Here is a 17,994-nt window from a genome sequence, read left to right on the forward strand (position 1 = left end):
TTACCCTCTTTATGTTTTCATAAATAATCACTACCTGAAATGACCGCGTTTATTTATTTTTACCTCTTTGGCTCGTCCTTCCCCTCCTCCCTCCCCATGCACCTTTTTGAGAGCAGAGACCTTACCTGTCTTATTCAATATCCCCAGACCTACAACCTCACCAGGAGTACAGTGACCCTTCCATTGATTTGTGTTAATTAAGTGAATGGACCGAGCGGTGGCTCCTCTGCTCTGCGGGTGAGCAGTGGAGTGGGAGGATGCTACACTAGGAGATGAAATAGAGCCACACGTCCGGAGTCCACTTTGGAGGGGAAAATATAAAGAGCAGCTGAGCTGCTTCTGGTGTGGAGGATGTTCCTTTCCTGATCGGAGTTTGGGAAAGGGCGTTGACACTGTGGCACTCAGCTTCTTACTGAGACCGCTACCTAATGCCCACTCGGAAGGCTGTGCTCTCTCTTCACGACCAAACAGGAGTCACGTGCTTTGTTGGGGGGCGTGGGCACAGTCTGCCTTCACGATACCCCCGGCCACGCCGGCCAGGACCAGGTGTCCCCCCGCCAGCCCCCCAGGAGCGGCGGCCCTCGCGCAGTGCAAACCCCTGCCGGGAGGGCCCGCCGCGGCCGCCCAGCCGCGCCCCCCGTCCGCTCTTCTCATTGGCCGAAGGCATCCCCCCTGAATTCTCATAGGCTGCCCCACTTTTCCCTCCGCCCCCAGCACGGACCGCGCGCAGCGAGCAGCCGGGGAAGCTGCTCCAAGTCCGGGCCTCGGAGCAGAGGCTCGCTCGGCGCTGCGAGAGGGCGGCGCGCGGGGCGCGGAGCGCAGTTTGCCCGCAGCGGGGCGGCTGTTCCCACCCCGGACTCTACCGTGGAGCGGAGCCCGGCAGATGGGCGCCTGAGGAGCGAGAGCAGGGAAATGGACTGCTATTTGCGCCGCCTCAAACAGGAGCTGGTAAGAACGGAGCGGGCGCCGGGGCCGGCGAGGGCTGCTCCGCCAGACGGGTACCTGGCCCCCGCCCGGGCCTGGGAGTCGGGGCGTGCCGGGCGGAGGAAGGCCCGAGGGGAGAGGAGGGCGCGCGGCCGGGCAGGCGGAGGCAGGGCCTGTTGTGAGGGAAAGGGCCACGAGGAAACTTGGAGCGAAGATCTGAGAGTGAGGCAGACGCGAACAAGTGACAGCGACAGAGCAAACCCGCCCCAGCCCGAAAGGTGCCGGGGAGCCCGAGGGAGAGAAGAGGGCGCACCCTGGCACGGACGGACGGGCAGACTGATGGGACCCCGGTGCTGGGGCCGCTCTGGGCGCCCTGGAGCGCGCGCGCCGGGCCCTGCCGGGCCGGGAGCCTAACCCGGGACTGCTCGCTCGAGGGAAGCTGGCACCGCCCGGGCCCCCAGCGCTGCCGGGCTTGGCAGAGCTGGCGCGGCTGCGGGGGCAGGCTTAGCCGGCTGTCTGCCCGGGCTTGTCTGCCAGGAGGGAGGGGGCTGGCAGCTGTGATGGCGGGGGAGGGCCCTGCGGGAGGAGGGGCGCCGCCTGGCAGATCTCGAGCGGGCGCTGCGGAGGACGGGCCAGATGTCGGGTCTGGGCTGGGGGAGTGCGGAGGGAGCGTGCGGGGGCCGGGGGAGCAGGCGCTGGGAGAGTTAGCTCAGTCTGGGTGGGGGGATCACCCAAATGTGCCCGCTAAAGCTCTGTTAGGTTGAGCCTCACTGACTTCATTTATCCATCCCCCCACCCCCCGCCACCTTTCTTGTTCCTTCAGCCACCAGAATTCGGACAGATATTAGGCACGTCCCCCCCCGCAGCCCCCGTGCCCAACTCTCTGTCAGCCAGGCTCTCTCTTGTGTCTTCGTCTCTGCCTCTTTTTGTCCTTTGAAGTTTGTTTCTCTGGGAGTCCACCTCTTCTCAGTCTCACTTGTCTCCCCTCCTCTTTCTTCTTACTTTTCAGAGCCAGGGGTACCCAGGCTCACAACAGCAGACCTGGATCCAGAAAGTGCCAGCCCATGGCTCTCCAGATTCCATGACAGCCTCTCCCACTCCTCCCAGAAAACTCTACACTCTCCTGCTGGGGAGGGGCCTTGGCAGCTGTGTGTGGGGTGGCTTCAGGGAAGGGGAGCTTGAAGTGCAGGTGTGCTCACTGAGGCTTCCTGGTCAGGCCCCAGACACTCTTCCTGTCTGTCCCACTCCAGGGCCTGCCTTCTCAGGTCAATGGTCGCTTCTCTGGTACTTCCTCCTGAAGCCCTTTTTGTGGTGACATGCAGATGGGAAAGTTACCCAGAGAAATGCTTCTTCGGTGAGGGACTTAAGAGTCTCCATCATGTCACTTCTCATACTAGTTTTTACACGCTTCCCATGTCAGTTTGGGATGGCTCATCCCAGCCCACACATACACAATTCTGACTTCTCCCATTCATTTGTCTCATACCTGAAAGAAAGGTCAAGGTCATCACAGATAATGTCTGAAGTCCAAGGCCCATGCCGAGAAAACAATCTAATAGAATCCTCCTTTTATGCTTGGAATCTAGGTCCATACCACCCACTTCAGGATCTGCCTTAATAGAAGGTTTGTGGGTGTTCCTGGCATGAGTTTGAATTTTAAAATCCTACTGATTTGCATTTTTTACAGCACCCTAGGTGGGAGGTGGTGAGGGGAGGAAGACAGTCTGTGGATGCCAGGAGAATAGAAAAGGCAACTAGGACTCTGCACTGAACTGAGCAGGTCCTGATTTGTACCCTCCCCTGCCAAGGACTTGAGCCCCCTTTCCCCGGGAGGAGGACGGGGAGAGGCTGAAGTCACCCAGCTCCCCATTAGCTTTCATTTGGCCTTTTGTCTGAGCAGCCTCAGCCTTTGACTCTCTTGGAGAGGAAGCCAAATGCCTGGCCTGGGGCCCAGAATGACACTCAGATGGGAGAGCTCTGCACCCTCCCCACCACCCCCATGGTGCTCCGCCCCGGCCCCAGTGCCAGTCAGCCCAGAAAGGAGACGGAGCAGAGTGACAGGCAGAGCTGCTAGAGTCTTGTTCACTCCCTGACACCTCAGCCCAGTGCTTAGGTAGCAGGCCCAAATCTCAGTGCCTCCGTTTTCCCAGAGGGACTGAAGGAGAAAGTAGGGCTGAGATAGCCCAGGCTCAGCCCTTTGGCTCCTTGCTCTAAGGACTGTGGGACTGAGTTTGGTGCAGCTTGGTTGTGGCTGGTTAGGAAGCTGTTGGCTTGTTCATACCCCATGTCTCCCATGGGGTGGGAAGGGCATACGGTTGGTATACGTCATGAGCTTGTTTGTGTGTGTGTGTGGGGGGGGGGGTGTTATCCCAGGCAGAATCTTCCCTGGCACCCGGAGGACTGTGTTCCCTGGCTTTGCCCTAAGTTTGTATGCGCCCAGGAATGGCACCTGTGTGATACTGGTCAAGCCCTACATGCATTTATTCCACTAAACTCCCTTCAAGAAGCATACGTCCCGCAGACACTGTGCATTCAACCCGCTGGGAAAAAACACCAATGGGTTTTGAAATTATCTTTCTCGAGGGTGTTCTGTGCTCCCCTCCTGAATCTTGGCCCTGTCCTGGCCCAAAATCTAGACAAGAAGAATCTCTTCCTGAAAACCAAAATAGCAGAATTTCCTAATTTCCTGAAGCAGATAATTGGCACTGTAACAAGTGAGCACTGCGGGGAGCCTGAGAGTTGGGGATCCTGGCTCAGTTAGGGTGATATCAGAGAAGAGGCCCTTTCTCCTGGCCTTGAAGGGGACCGGGATCAGCTTTCCGAGATGAAATGTGGCAGGAGAGTAGCGGCAGCTGACACACTTCTTCATTAGGGTGAGGGGGTCGGGGCTGCAGCTACCCAGCAGGGAACATATCTCTCCCCCCTCCAGCCGTCAAAGAGGGGCCCTGGCGAACACAAGGCCTTGGGACCAGCTGTTCCTTACACACTGCTCCCTTGAGAGCTTCCAACAAATGCGGTCGACACAGGCACACAGAGGAAGCAGATGTAAGATGCTCACAGGGCATTCCTCATGAGTTCAGATCCGTGTAGAGCAAATAAAGTGCCTAACGGCTGAACGAGCAGGGCTCATGAAGTTCGGTTAGGCTGGGTAGGCTTCCTGGAGGAGGAGGAGGTTGATGGAGGCCAGCTCATAGAATGTCCATCCTAGCTGAGGCAAGGTGAAGCAGCAGAGGGACTTCTCTCAGGCTGGGGAAGGTCCTTTTAAGCCACTTGGTGTTCCTAGAAGGCAATTATCTAGCTGCTAGTGGCCATGGGTTCAGGAGGTTCTAACATACAGAGAAGGACCAGGGCCTAAAGGCTAAATAAGGAGAAAAGAAGGCGATAGAGGAGATACAGCCGGAACAGCCTTCAGCTCTTGGGGCAAAAAAGCAAATTGTTCCTGAGGCAGAAAAAAGCTTTTGCAAAGATGTCATAATGCGGTCTCCCTAGATGTTTAGAGCTGGGGGAAGAGGACTTTGGACCAGACAATGTGGTGTGGTCAGTGGGAGGAGCATGGAGCATAGGATTTGGGGTCAGGCCAACTGGAACTCAAATCCTGGTTCTGTGTAACCCTGGCAGATTGCTTAGCCTCTCTGTGGCTTGGTTTTCTCATCTGGAAAATGGGCTTTTTAAAATACCTACTTTATATAACTTCTGTGAAGATTAAGTGACAGTGTATGTAAAGTGCCTCCCCAACTGTGTGTCCTTAGCACATAGCTCGGTGCCTGGCACGTTGTGGGCACGTGGTAAACTGCTGATGATGGGCTGATCAGACTGGTGTGCATGAGTCAGGCATTCACAGAACGTTTTTACTGAGTTCATAATGTGTTTGAAACACTTTTCCAGGCACTAGTACTATGGTTAAAAATATAAACAGACACAGATCCTGCCCTCAGAGAACTCACAGTTTAATAGGAGAGAGAAAAATAATAACGTTTATTGATGTTCACATTTATTGATATGCCAGGCATATGATGTATTGTGTCATTTAACTGCCAAAGCAACACTAAGAAGTTCTACTTTCATTAGTCCCATTTTATACATGAGACACAGGAGGTTAAGTGCGTCGGCCAAGGTCAGAGAGCTGGGAAGTGGCAGAGCTAGGATTCAAGCCCAGCCAGTCTGACGACAGAATCTATACTCCTAACCAGCACATGTATGCCAGCCTTGAGGACAGAAATAGGGATACATGTATACGAGAGACACAAGTTCAGTGCTCTGAGAAGGGAGGAAGTACCTCTGGCTGAGGATCAGGGAAAGCTTCCTGGAAGAGGCAGCATTTGAGCTAGACCTTGAGGATAAATAGGGATGTGAACAGGAGAAAAACAGTATTCTAGGCAGATCATGACACAACATGAGCAAAGGTACAGAGATGGAAGTAATGGGGATGTTCTAAGACTGTCTAGCAGGGATGTTTGAAAACTCACTTGAGTTTGGCTAGAGTATAGCGTGTGTGCAGAGAAATTGTGGGCAAGAGAGCTGAAGGAGTTGTTGAGAGGAGACTATTGGGGGCCTTGAATGCCATGCTAAAGAGTCTGACCTTTTCTATGTGCACTGCGGAACAGTATGATCAGAGACATGCCCTGGGATCTAGGGGGTGGCGTGCAGTGGAGGTGGGGTGGGGGGAGGAAATGGAGGCTGGAGGGTGAGTTAGAAGGTTATTACAAGAGTCCACGCAGGAGAGTCTGAAGGCCTGCTCCAGAAAGGAGAAAAGGAGGGTAACTTCTTGAGGTCCCTTGGATGCCCAAGGAATTTGATTGACCAACTGTAGTGGAGAGGAGCTAAAGCTGGTCAGGGGAGAAGGGCTTGGTGAGGCTGAGGCCAGTTCCCTGAAGGGGCCTCTCCTCTCCTTCTGTCTGTCTCTTGCCCAAGCACACGGCCCCCAGTAGATGGTTCATTTGGGAGAGTGGGCCCATCCATTTCACACTTCTTTCTTTACCCTCCTCCCTCCTCCAGCTCTTGGCTCTGTTTCTACTTTACCTTCCTGTTGAGAGTTCCAGCCAAGAGCAGGGGGCTGTGAAGGTCCCTATTCACTGAGCTGGAGAATGGGCCGCTTGGCAAAAGCGGGGCTTTTCCCATTTCCGCCCCTGAACCTCCTTCTAGCTTCCAGAAGGGCTGAAAGGAACTGTGTGGGGATCTTGTGAGTAATGGGGGTGGGGGGAGCGAGGCAGGGCATGCTGCCAGATCCATGGGCAAAGCTGGAGGCTGTGTCAAAGGATTCTGGCTGAGCTGGGGGAGGGCGTGAGATGGACGGATGGAGGGCACAGCTGTGGGATCAGTCAGGGGCCTAGGAGAGGGCTTGGGAAGGTTGCCGAGGATGCTGGTGTCACACTTTCCCATCCCTACTCCTCCCACACCACAAAGAGCCCAGTGAGTGCCAAGGGGCAGGGTGCTGTCCATGGATAGCTGACCCCACACCACCCCCTTGAGGGCTCAGGTTTGAAGGTTCAGGACTGTGGGGTTTGGCTTCCCAGCAGCATCTTCCCCTTCAGCCCCAAACAAGCAGATCGTCTTCCCTCTTCAGGGGATTCAGTGAAGAGACGCCTTCAGTAGAAATCAGTTGGATTGGGTCTTGGAGATGCTCCAAGACTTCCTGCTCTTCCTCCCCATATGATGATAACTGCCCTTTGCTCTTCCCGCCGACTGTCCTGGTTTCTTCTCACAACAATCCCATGAGGCTGAGAACTCAGGGTTATGATGACCTGGGAAGCCCGCTGGCCTGGAGTAAGAGGGCCAGGCTTGGGGTCCCAGTCCTCCCACTAATATGCCTCAGAACCACAGGCAGTAGATGCCCATTTCCACTGGTGGTGCTCAAGATGACATTAGGTGATACTCAGATGAAAAACATACATATATATATATATATGTATACCATCTATGTATGGCCAGTGATATACATTCCATACAAGTTCCTGTATAAATGTGTTTATTTCTATAAACAGTTAGTAGGTTGAATAAGATATTAACTAGGAGGCTGGGTCATGTGTAGATACAGTGAGAGTCAGGAAGGCAGTCTAGGGAAGGAGGTTCGGGAAACCCTGAGGGAGAAGATGAAGTCTCAGATCTCCTGTTTCCTAAACCATAGAGTGGGGATCGTTCCCCCCACCCCCAGCCAGCCTCCCAGAGTAATTGTGGGGACCATAAGGCACTGTAGGGGAAAAGGCAAGTGTTAACCCACGTGGGAGGGGGTGTCACTTTACAGAGTCAGAATCTGAAGCTCAAAAGGTTGGAGAATCTGCCCACTGTTGGGTGGGTTAGTCACCTAGGACTCCAGGCCCAGTCTCCAGCCTACAGCCTGGGGCTCTTTGCAAACACCAGGAGGGCACCCGGCGGCCACGGGCTCTAGCACAGGGAGGAGGCCAGGGGCTGGTGTAAACTACAGGGGAAGACACTGAAGTTTGACATGAAGAACATTTTTAGAATGAAGCATTTTGAGGCCCAGGAGATGCTGGGGTGTGGGAGATGGACTGTGGGGTGGGGTGGAGTCAAGGGTGGTGGTGAGACCTTTCATGGCCTTTCTCAGAAAGGATTCCCACAGCTGTCTCTGAGATATGCTTATTAAGGGTAGTATGTTTGAAGGTGGAGCAGGTTAGCTCTGTGTGTATGAGTGTGTGTGTGTGTGTGTGTGTGTAAGATTAGGGGTGGGGAGAGAGGGAGGTGGCTGTTAGATCCATTCTCACTCAAACTAATCAGAACCAATTAGACCCTCATGATTGTTCCAACAGACCCCTGAGGACAAGTGGGTATGATTTGGTCTCTGTCCTCAGGAAGGCCCTGAGGCTCTGAGGCTCTGGGAGGCTGGAGAGGAATGCAGCCCCTCTAGCCTGGAGACTGGGATTTAGTGGTGAGAATTTTTAGCTCGGGATTCTCTCTGATTTGCCCCCTCCTCTGATCCCACCCCGCACTGCTCTCTCTTCTCCCTTTCCGGTTCCTGAGGCAAGAGAAACCCTGGGATCTGAGACGGTCCCACGCTCTGGACAGGACAGCAGCTTGCCCTTTGGCTCTTTCTCCTTGGGTGACATCATTCCTTCTCCTTGGGTAACATCTTTCCCCTTGGGGTTGGGAAAGGCTGTCCTGCTGGCTCCCCTCCCGGTCAAGCCCCCGTTGATGCTCCTACCTCCCCACTTCCCCTGGCCCTCCCCATTTCCCACACCGGGGCTTCCTTCCTCCCCTGTCATCCCTCACACAGCTGCCTTCTCGCCCTTCAGTGTCAGCAACGAGCTGACGGAGCCCAGTGTGAGAGTGGGCAAGAGGATGCTGAGGCTTCCCTTTCCTTCCTCTCTCCTTCCTCTGTGTGGGAGGTGGGGGTGGGAGGGAAGGGACAGGACAAGAGATGTGTTTCTGCTCCATCAGACCAGATAGATGAATGGGATCTTATCATTACTGTGTGTTAAGGTACACTGAGGAAGAAATGTTCTAGAAGTTCTTAGGGAGTCTTAAATTAAGATAACAGCCAATATTCACCTCCAGCAGCCACGCATAAACACACGTCACCTCACCTAATCTGCACAATAGCTGTCCGAGGCAGGAACTCTTATTCCCGTTTAAAGAATGGAGGACTCGAAAATGGAATTTAAGTCGCCTGCCCAGATCACACAGCTGTTACGTGGCAGAGCAGGGATTGAACCCTGTTCTGTTTGCCTCCAGAACCCAAGATCTTAACCAATACAGAATATCGTTTTCCATTTCATTTCAGCTCTTGTTTACTTAAATAGGGCCTCTGTTTTGTGGGCAGCCCTGAATTCATCCATACCCACACATTCATTCTCGCTGGAAAGCGGTACAAAATGGCAGCATTATTTTTTAAGGATTTTTCCATACTGGAACAGACTGAATGGGGTCATTTCATTCCTCCACTGCCTCTGACCCGGACTATGTGCGCCTTCTGGAAGGAAGCCTGCAAGCTCAGACTCCTTGCCTCCTGGTGAAATGAAACCTTAGGAAATGTCCCTGACTCTTTCTCTTGTGTAGTGAGTTACAGCCTGAGGGCAGCCAGCAGGCTGGAGGCCTGGTTTGGGGGACTCAGGGTATGACGTTTTGTGGGTATGTAGCGAGTGCGAGGTGCTAGCTCGGTTCTGGGCAGACATACCGTTGTGTGGTCTCAGTCCCTGCCCTCAAGTAGTAGGTGGTCAGTAGATGTCTCGGGAGTGACGGAGCATTTACATGCACAGAGGGGCTGGGGTGGGTACCTGAGCAGCAGGGCTGCAGCGAAGAGTGTTTTAAGTTTCACAGAAGCGGATCTGACAGGAGCATGGGGAAGGGGTGAGAGACGAGAGATAGGCCTGGAGTGGGAAGTTGGAATTCTGTCCTGGTGGGTCTTGGCTGCAGGACCAAGGAGATTGGATTTTATTCTCTGGGGAATAGAGAGCCACCAGAGGCTTCTGAGTGGTGAGTGACATGATCAGAGGTGTGTGCTGAGAAGACTGATCTGGTGGCTGGCAGGCCTTCGAGGAGGCTTCTGTAGCATTCCCGGGGGGTGGGAAGGCAGATGTGAGAACCTGGAGACAGGAACAGGGCGGTGGTTAGAAAAGCCAAAAATGACTCCAAGGTTCCAGGCTGGGGTGACAAGGAAAGTGGTGTGAGAGAGGGGGCAGAAATAGGGACGTCAGAGGAGAAGTGGTTTGCTAGGAAGGGACCTAAGGATCTTGGTTTGGGGCTTAGAGTCTCCTCTGACTCTTCTCTGGTCTTCCCAGCTGCAGCCGAACTGCCTCCGAAAGGAAGGGGTCAGGCAGGTAGAAGGCAAAGGGGTCAGAACAAGTGGCCATCAGCAAGTGCAGCCACTCACAGGCGATGTCTCTTGCTGCTGCCGCTGCCACTCAGACGGACAGTGCTTGTGTGCAGGGCCCCAAAACACCACTTCTTCTTGCCCTGTTTGGGGAAGGTGCAGAATGTGGGCAATCCTACACTTAGCAAAGGCCTTTCTGCCTTCTGGGACAGTCAGTCCTCCCCTGTCCGTTAGTTCTGCTGGCTCAAGAGAGCCTGGCCTGGCTCCTCCCCTGCCGCCCAGGGCTGGGGCTGGCAGGGGAGGATTTGACCCCGAGGCCTGAGAGGGTGAGCAGCAGAGCCTCTGTGCCTACCCTCCCAGGCCTTCTCAGGCCCTCCACCCTGTGGGCTTAGCTCTGCAGTTGGACAAGGCTGGGAGGTAAGACGATGCCTGTGGGTCTCTGGGGGGCTTAAGAAACAGATGGTCCCTGCACACGAGGTTTGCTGTTGGTAACATGAGCAGATCTGGGAGGGAGCTGGCCGGGCTGAGGCAGCTTGGGACCAGGAAGGGAACCTCGTACATGTTATCAGACGAAGCATCCCCCGCCCAGCCTCCAAACTCGGCCCTCACCCAAGTCACTCTCTCAGCCCCTTCCAGCTGGCACCTGGGACTTGGGCCTTAGATACCCACAAAGGGATGGGGGAACTGGCCCCCAGTGTCCCCACTCTTGGCCAGGGCAGCAGAGCCAATTGGGCTTGGAAGGCAGGAAGAGCACTGGAGCCAAGTCTGAGAGCAGCTGAGGGGGGACAGGTGTTTGGAAGGGAGAGAAGGGCTGGGAAGAGCTGGGCGAGGGTTTCTGCGAATAGCAGCTTCCTAGCCTCCTTATCTCTCTCCTGAGCAGCCAGAGGTGAACAGCAGTGAAAGGAAATCCTGAACCTACCCTTCCTTGCAGGGACTCTGAGCTCCTTCTCTTCCCCTAACGTCCCTTCCAGCACTCCTCCAAGCCCTGTGGAGCACAGAGTAGCCTGGAAGCCCAGCTCCAGTGCCCAGCCGTGCTGAGGAGTGCTTGGTGGTCAGGACTGTAGCGCTTGGAGTGAGAGGTCCTGAGTTTGAGTCCCAGCAATATGAGCTGGTGACCTCAGGCAAGCTGCTTCACCCCCAGGATGGTTAACTCATTTGTTAAAATGAGAACAATAATCGCAAACGCATAGGGTGTATATAAAGATTAAATGGGATGATGTGCATAGAGTGCTTAGTCCAAGTCCCGTGGCATCGTAAATGCTCACAAATTATTGTCCTTCTCCTCCCTCCGCTCCCCCTCAGGGAGGCTCAGGGGAAGAAGAGGGCATAGACACAAAAGAGGACAGAGATGACCGTCACAACTGTGTGCACTCTCAAGATGATCTCAGCTCCACCGCTTACTATCTATGTGATCTGGAGGCAGTTACTTATATGCCTCAGTTTCCTCATCCATAAAATGGGAACAGTAATAGTCACTACCTCATAGAGTAGTTGGGGAGATTAAATAGAGATTAATTTATGCGTATGCATATAGACAGACATATATGTAGCTTAGTACGGTGCCTGCCTTAGCAAGTTAGCTGCCATTAATATCAGTTCCTCTATTCAGCCATGTCAGTGTTAAAATTGCTCCTCTCCCAGCTCTGATCTGCAGTGTACTAGGCTGTACAGGGGTGGGGTCACTGGTAGGCTGGCATGACCCTGGAGGTGTGTGTTTGGTTGGGCGGTGTCGAGGTTAAGGGCCAGTGGCGGGCAGCCCTTCCCCCACCCCCGGGGCTCACTGGCCCTGTGCCTTCTCTCTCCCCTGCAGATGTCCATGAAGGAAGTGGGTGATGGCTTGCAGGATCAGATGAACTGCATGATGGGGGCACTGCAGGAACTGAAGCTCCTACAGGTGCAGACAGCACTGGAACGGCTGGAGATCTCTGGAGGGGATCCTGCCCTGGGCTGCCCTGAAAGCCCCCGGACTCAGCCTGAGCCCCCTCGATGGGAGGGTGGCGGAGGTCCTGCCAGGCCTATGGCCTGCTCCCCCTCCACCCAACCTTCTCTTGGCAGCAGCACCAAGTTTCCATCCCATCGGAATGTGTGCGGGAGGGATTGGGCCCCCCTTCCCAGGACACAGCTTCCGGAGCACCACAGCCGTGCCCAGCAGGGGCCAGAGCTGGTGGAACCCGATGACTGGACCTCCACGCTGATGTCCCGGGGCCGGAATCGACAGCCCCTGGTGTTAGGTGACAACGTGTTTGCGGACCTGGTGGGCAACTGGCTGGATTTGCCTGAACTGGAGAAGGGTGGGGAGAAGGGTGAGACTGGGGAAGCAGGTGGGCAGAAAAGAGAGAGGGGCCAGCCCCGGGAGCTGGGCCGCAGGTTTGCCCTAACAGCAAACATCTTTAGGAAGTTCTTGCGTAGTGTGCGGCCCGACAGGGACCGGCTGCTGAAGGAGAAACCGGGCTGGGTGACCCCCACGGCCTCGGAGCCCCGAGCCGGGCGCTCGCAGAAGGTCAAGAAGCGGAGCCATTCCAAGGGCTCCGGACATGGCCCCTTCCCAGGCACCGCGGAGCCCAGACGAGGGGAAAATCCTTCCACGAGTTGCCCCAAGGCCCTGGAACCCTCACCCTCTGGCTTTGACATTAACACAGCTGTTTGGGTCTGAATCCTGGAGACAGAAAGTTGACTGAACCCAAAAGGGCCAGGTCCCCGTGCTGGGCCCCTGCAAAGAAGGGTGGGCGGACGGTCTGGCTTTCAACGCTAACTCCAAGTTCCTTTCCCCAGAAAGGAGGGAGAGGAAGCAGGAGTGTCCGCAGCAGGGCTGACGGCCACAGTTGGGAGGGGCTGTGGGGGAGGTGAGCGTTCCTGGACTGACTCTGTGTGTGTGTGTGTGTGTGTGTGTGTGTGTGTGTGTGTTGCTCACTTTGGGGCTGGAGGTGACAGCAGGAAAGCGATACAGGGAGGAGAGCAGGAAACCCTTCTGACATTCCTTCACTGTCCCCAAACACCTCAGTGGAACATGCTGTATGGGTTAGGGCACTGGGGCCTCAGACTCCCCAGACAGGCCCCCAGTAAGGACGTTGTCTCTGGTGTCCCCAGCCTTATAACTGTTTGCTTCCGGGCAAGGCGCTGCTCCAGGCCCGGGTATTAAACCCCGGCCTCCTGGGAGTCCGAGCCATTCCCACCCCCACCCCTTCCTGCTGCCTCTGCCTTCTCAGCCCATGCCTGGGTCTTGAGAAATGGGCTGAATGAGAGCCTGCCTGTAAGTGTGCTTGGGGAAGTCCCAGATGCTCCTCTTGTCTTTCCAAAAGCACAGGAGAGGAAAGAGACTGTTTGTACAGCACTTCACATGTTTGAAAGCCTTTTCACATCCATTATCTCATTAGTAAAGGGCAAGTATTATCCCATTTTCCAGAAGAGGAAGTAAGCCTCCATGTGCTGCTACCTGTCCAAGATTGCACCCCAGGCAGGAGGCAGACCAGTGCAGGGCTGACGGAAGAGCAGAAGCTGGGCCCTGGAGCCACACACAGTCCCCCCCGCAACACCCTGTCTCCAGCCCGGAACGCCACACGGGACACAGGAACACCAGCGAGGCCAAGGCGAGCCCAGAAAAAATATGCACTCCTTTTAAAATTCCTAGCTCCATCCCGCGGTCTCCCCAAAGACTAGGCGCATGCAGCCTTTGGCCTCATCTTCCCGCCTCCCGCAGGACCAGCCTCCCGCAGAACCAGCCGGGGAGGAGGAGGAAGGGCCGGGGCAGCAGCTCAGCTCCGGCGGGGGCTGGCTGCACGGGCGGCACCTAAAGCTTCCTAAAGCCGCGCTGGGCACGTGGCCCTGAGCGAGACACCACGCAGCTCCCGGCGCCTCAGCGCCCCCCTTGAAACTGCCGTCCCTCCCACTCGGGCAGGGAACGCCCACTGACCGGGAAAACACAATGTGGGTCCCTGTTTGGGCCAAGCCAGCCCGGGAAGGCACTCCCTCTCTCCTCCTCTCTCCACCTCCTGGCTGATCTCCCCTCTGCTTGATGGGGGGTGACAGCTGCAATTAGAGGCAAGACGCCTTCCTGCCCTCAAAGCATTAATAGCAAATTGGAGAAGAAAAATAACAAGAAGGCTCTTCCTGCATCCTGGACCCCCAGGGGGCAAGGATGGGGGGGGGGGGTGCTTAGAGTGAGCAGCTCGCGACAGCTGGAGTTGGGGGTGGTTAGGGTCACTCAAATCCCCACACAATGAAATGGTAGATGTTTAGTTTGGGGTGGTGGAAGCTACAAGAGGAAAGACACTAATTTTTTTTTTTTTTTTTTTTTTGAGCATTTGCTCTTTCCAGGCAGTGTACACATGTCTGTCAAACTTCCAAATGACCCTACAAGGTACTGTCCTCCCAGGAAATCAGTAAAGGCTCTTAGGGGTCCTGTAAATTGCCCAGATCAGGCTATCAGTAAAAGAAAGAACCAGGATTACAAACGGGGGTGTTGTGTGGCTGCTGAATCCTGAGAGGAGGGAGCCATGGGCCACTGGGTGGTGGCGAATCCGTCCAGCAGTTATTCAAGAAGGCACCAGCTCTGAGTAGGGAATGATTCTACAGGAAACCAAGTTGCCTCTTGGCCATTCATCTGCATCTCATCTGTTTTGTGGACTGGTCACAGCAATTCAGGCCAATCGAACAAAACTTTATGAACACCTGCCAGTGCCAGGCATTGCAATAGGAACTAAGCACAGAGCAATGGGAAGGACCCAGTTTCTGACTCAAAGGGTCCAGTGGGAAGAAAGAAGCAACTCTTAACCCATCACTTAACCAAAAGGGATTCAAGGGAATGAAAACTCATTTTAACCTGGGCCAGAACAAACAATTAGGAAGTGACATCTGCTGCCAGGATAGTTCACAGGTGTCACCTTTGTGTTCTTATTTCCTCCTCACCACACTCTGGGAGTAGCTGTTGTTACTCTTGTATTACATGGAGAGGCTCAGAGAGGTTAAGTAACTTGCCCAGGGTCCTAGTGACAGAGCTGGGATTGAAGCAGTTCCAATTGACTTCCAGTCTTGTGCTTTTCACACTAGCCCGCAAATTGTCCATCTCTGCCCCAAAGCCAAGTCAAGAGAAACAACAACAAACCTGTCCTCCCATGTTATCTGAGCCCCTGTGTGGCTAATACACGGAAGGCTGCCTGTCCGGTGGCAGAATTCTGCCTGGGTCTGGACGGAGCTGATGTAATGCCCCATCCACTACGTCATGCTTTGTTAGTGAAAGACGATGGTCAATTCATTTCCCCCCCATAATTTTTCCTTTTCCCTCCTGGGCTCCTGCCACGACAATGACAGAAGCTGTATTTTACTGAAGCTGAGGGGAGAGGTGAATGGGAAGGCCTGGGGCCTAAGTGCAGCAGGAAAGTGTGGGGTGGGGAGCAATGTGATGAGGGGAGGCAGTGGAAGCAAGCGGAGGGAAATCGACAGCTTAATTCCACCCCTGGGGCTCATTTTATGGTTAATTAGGACATGCAAATAAGCTGGAAGCTCATTTAATACCCTCCCTGGCATGGGCCCTGCCTCACACCTGGCCCACTTCCCTGGCAGGTACAAGGGCCCCCGATTGGCTCAGGCATCTTCCTAGGGCTCCACCTGCTTCTTTGTGGCCCTGTGGCCAGAGTGTGTCTATAGATGTCCCTGGGACCGTAAGCAGGAGTTAGAAGAGTTCCTGCTGGGTGTGGCCAGCCGCCTGCCTGGTCTCCTTCCTTTCTCTTTCCAACCCTGAGACCTGGGACCCCTCTTTCCCAGAGGGCACAGGGCCCCTCTCCCTCCAGTGCTCCCCTTGCACTTCACCACACAGGTTGAGCTCTGAACCCAAGCCTGAGGCGTAGAGACCTGGTTCAGCTCTGTTCCCGCCACAGCCCCCTGCTCCTCAGAGCCCTGCTGGGGAGGGGGCTCCTCCATCTTTCCCAACACACACTAACCTTTCCCACAGCGCCTCCCTAAAAGCAAAAGCACAGCCTGTCTCTGTGCTTTCAAGCCACCCCCGGTGACCTCCCACCCAGGGCATTAGACACTTCTGCCAGCACCATGGCATGAGCACTGGATTTGGAGTCGAGATTGGAGACCCATTTCTGTCACTGTGTAAGCGTGAGCATGTTGCTTGGCCTCTCTGAGCCTCGTCTTTCTCGTCTGTGAAATGGGAATAAAGCAGAGCTGCTGCGAGGTTTAATGGACATAATGCACCTAAGGGTCAAGCACTCAACCTAGAACAGCAGAAGCTCAATTTATATTGGACTGCCTGCCCCTTGGTTCAGGTGCTAACCATGTGACCCGGGGCAAAAATGCTAAAAAATAAAAAGCTTTCTCTGTGCCTTGGTCTCTTTTTCTGTTAAAAAACGTATACTGGCCTTATTACCTCACACAATTGTAGCCAGGATCAGAGAAGACAATAGGTGTGAACATGTTCTTGTACATTGTGAAAATATTACCCAGAATGGCTGTTATTTGCAAAATGGGAAACAACTGACACTTTTCCATGGAAGGAAGATAGGTGTATGTGTGTGTCTCAAGGGGTGAGGTATGGACAGGGCAGTGGCAAGGGCTGAGCTTGGAAATGGTGCTTGAGGACCCACAGCCTGAGAACAGGCTCCAGGGACCACACCCACTGCCCCTGCACCCCAGGTCTCCCGCACATTCAACCCCCAGGGCCCACACATTCCTGGCAAGGACTAGAGAGTTGAATGAGCCAAGTCCTGATGGTTTTGAGGAGTCAGATCCCTAGTGGCTCTCTCTGTTCTTTAAGGCCTTAGCCCCTAGAGTCCCTGTCAGGCCCCACATCTTGCCCTTCCTCCCTTCCTCCAGCCACCCTGGGGGCTAATTGCCCAACATTGCTTGTGCCTGTCTTCCTAGACTCCCTTCCCTCGGGATGGGGTGGAAGGTGTGAGGCTGGTGCTGCCAGAGGAAGGGTGATGGGCTGGAAGGGCCTAGCAGACCCTGGGGGTACAGGGCAGGGGCGTAAAGACCTCAGACTGCGGTTGCCCGCTCAGTACAATTATTAGGATGTCCCCTGCTCCACTTTTGTCTCGTCTACCCAACCCTTAAATAGGATGATGAAACCTCTCTCCCCGATTCCCTCTGAATTTGACAGAGGACTTCCTTCCTGCCCCCTCTCCATACTCTTCAATCAGTCCTGACATAGCCCTCTACCCACCACCTCCAAGCCTCAGATATACCCCCCAAATTCTGACACACACACACATGCACACACGCACAGGCACCAAAATTAAGTCAGCCTTGCCAGTGTCCCCGAAACAAAGTCCACATTCTTGTCCCCCACTGGAGCCCTCCTCTTTCTTCCTCCCGCCGAAGTCTCTCCCTGCCTCAGTGCTCTCTGAAAGCATCTTTGTGTCCCTGGTCAGAGAGAGGTCCCCAAGGAGCATTGAGGGAGGGAGCCTTTCTTGGGACACCTATCCTGGTCATAGTGCTGGGACAGTAATAATCTGACCTGGGGCCATGACATTGACCTTACACTTAGCCTTGTTCCCGCATCTTCGCCGGGCCTTGAGGGGAGGAGGGAGCAGGATCCCTTACTCTGTACAGGGTCTCAGGCCACAGTGGCCGCACCCTCTGGTTTCCACTCCACAGAATCCACCCTGGCTGGGCCCCTCTGGGCATATCCCCCAACATGACCACACTGTTCCAGAGATACAGGAATCACTGCCCACATGCTGGGCACTTCTGCCCTCCCCAACCATGACCGAGCTCTGGGCTGCCCCCCCTGCCCCTCTTTCTGCTCTCTCCACTCTGAGAGGCACCCCCTAGTTTCATTCAAGTGGCCAGGGAGGAGCGGGGTTCAGCACAGCAGATGCCACCTGACACCCAGTCTGAGGCTGCTCCATGCTCCCTCGAGGGGCAGGTGTTGGTTTGGGGGGCCAGGCAGGTGTCCTCATCCCCGGAAAGAATCAGGTTTTGCTTTCTTGTTTTCCCCGCTCTGCACGTGTTACTTCCCCCAGCTGCTCTCCCTTTCCTCCTGTGCCCCTCCCTCAGCCGCCTTCCTCACCTCCTCCTTCTGATGGAGGCTGGACCTGCAGCTGGAAGGAAATGCTGCCAGGCTCCGGAGGACCAGGGAGGAGGCGAAGGAAATGTCGAGACCCAGTGACTTCAACCTCACTCTCATCCTGTCTTCCCTGGGTGTCTGGGGGCCCAGCCCTGCCCGATTAGATCCCAATGGCCTGGCTCAGTCTTGTTTCTGAGCACTTCTCATCTCACACTGTACCCTCCAGGGAGATGAGCTACTTCAAGTGTTCTAAGATTGGGGTTTGTTTTTTTTTAATGCTCCTAGGTCTTTGCAT

At 54.9% G+C, this 17,994-nt stretch overlaps 1 protein-coding gene across 1 annotated transcript; it reads left to right on the forward strand.

Moving 5' to 3' along the window:
* Window positions 1-300: 300 nt before the first annotated feature.
* INKA2 (inka box actin regulator 2) lies at window positions 301-16,013 on the forward strand. Its single transcript, XM_023641419.2, has 2 exons — window positions 301-948; window positions 11,499-16,013. Exons 1-2 carry the CDS (start codon window positions 913-915, stop codon window positions 12,339-12,341), a joined length of 879 nt encoding a protein of 292 aa, XP_023497187.1. The 5' UTR covers window positions 301-912; the 3' UTR covers window positions 12,342-16,013.
* Window positions 16,014-17,994: the final 1,981 nt, after the last annotated feature.

Source organism: Equus caballus, chromosome 5 (assembly GCF_041296265.1).
Source record: "Equus caballus isolate H_3958 breed thoroughbred chromosome 5, TB-T2T, whole genome shotgun sequence".
NCBI classification, from domain to species: domain Eukaryota; kingdom Metazoa; phylum Chordata; class Mammalia; order Perissodactyla; family Equidae; genus Equus; species Equus caballus.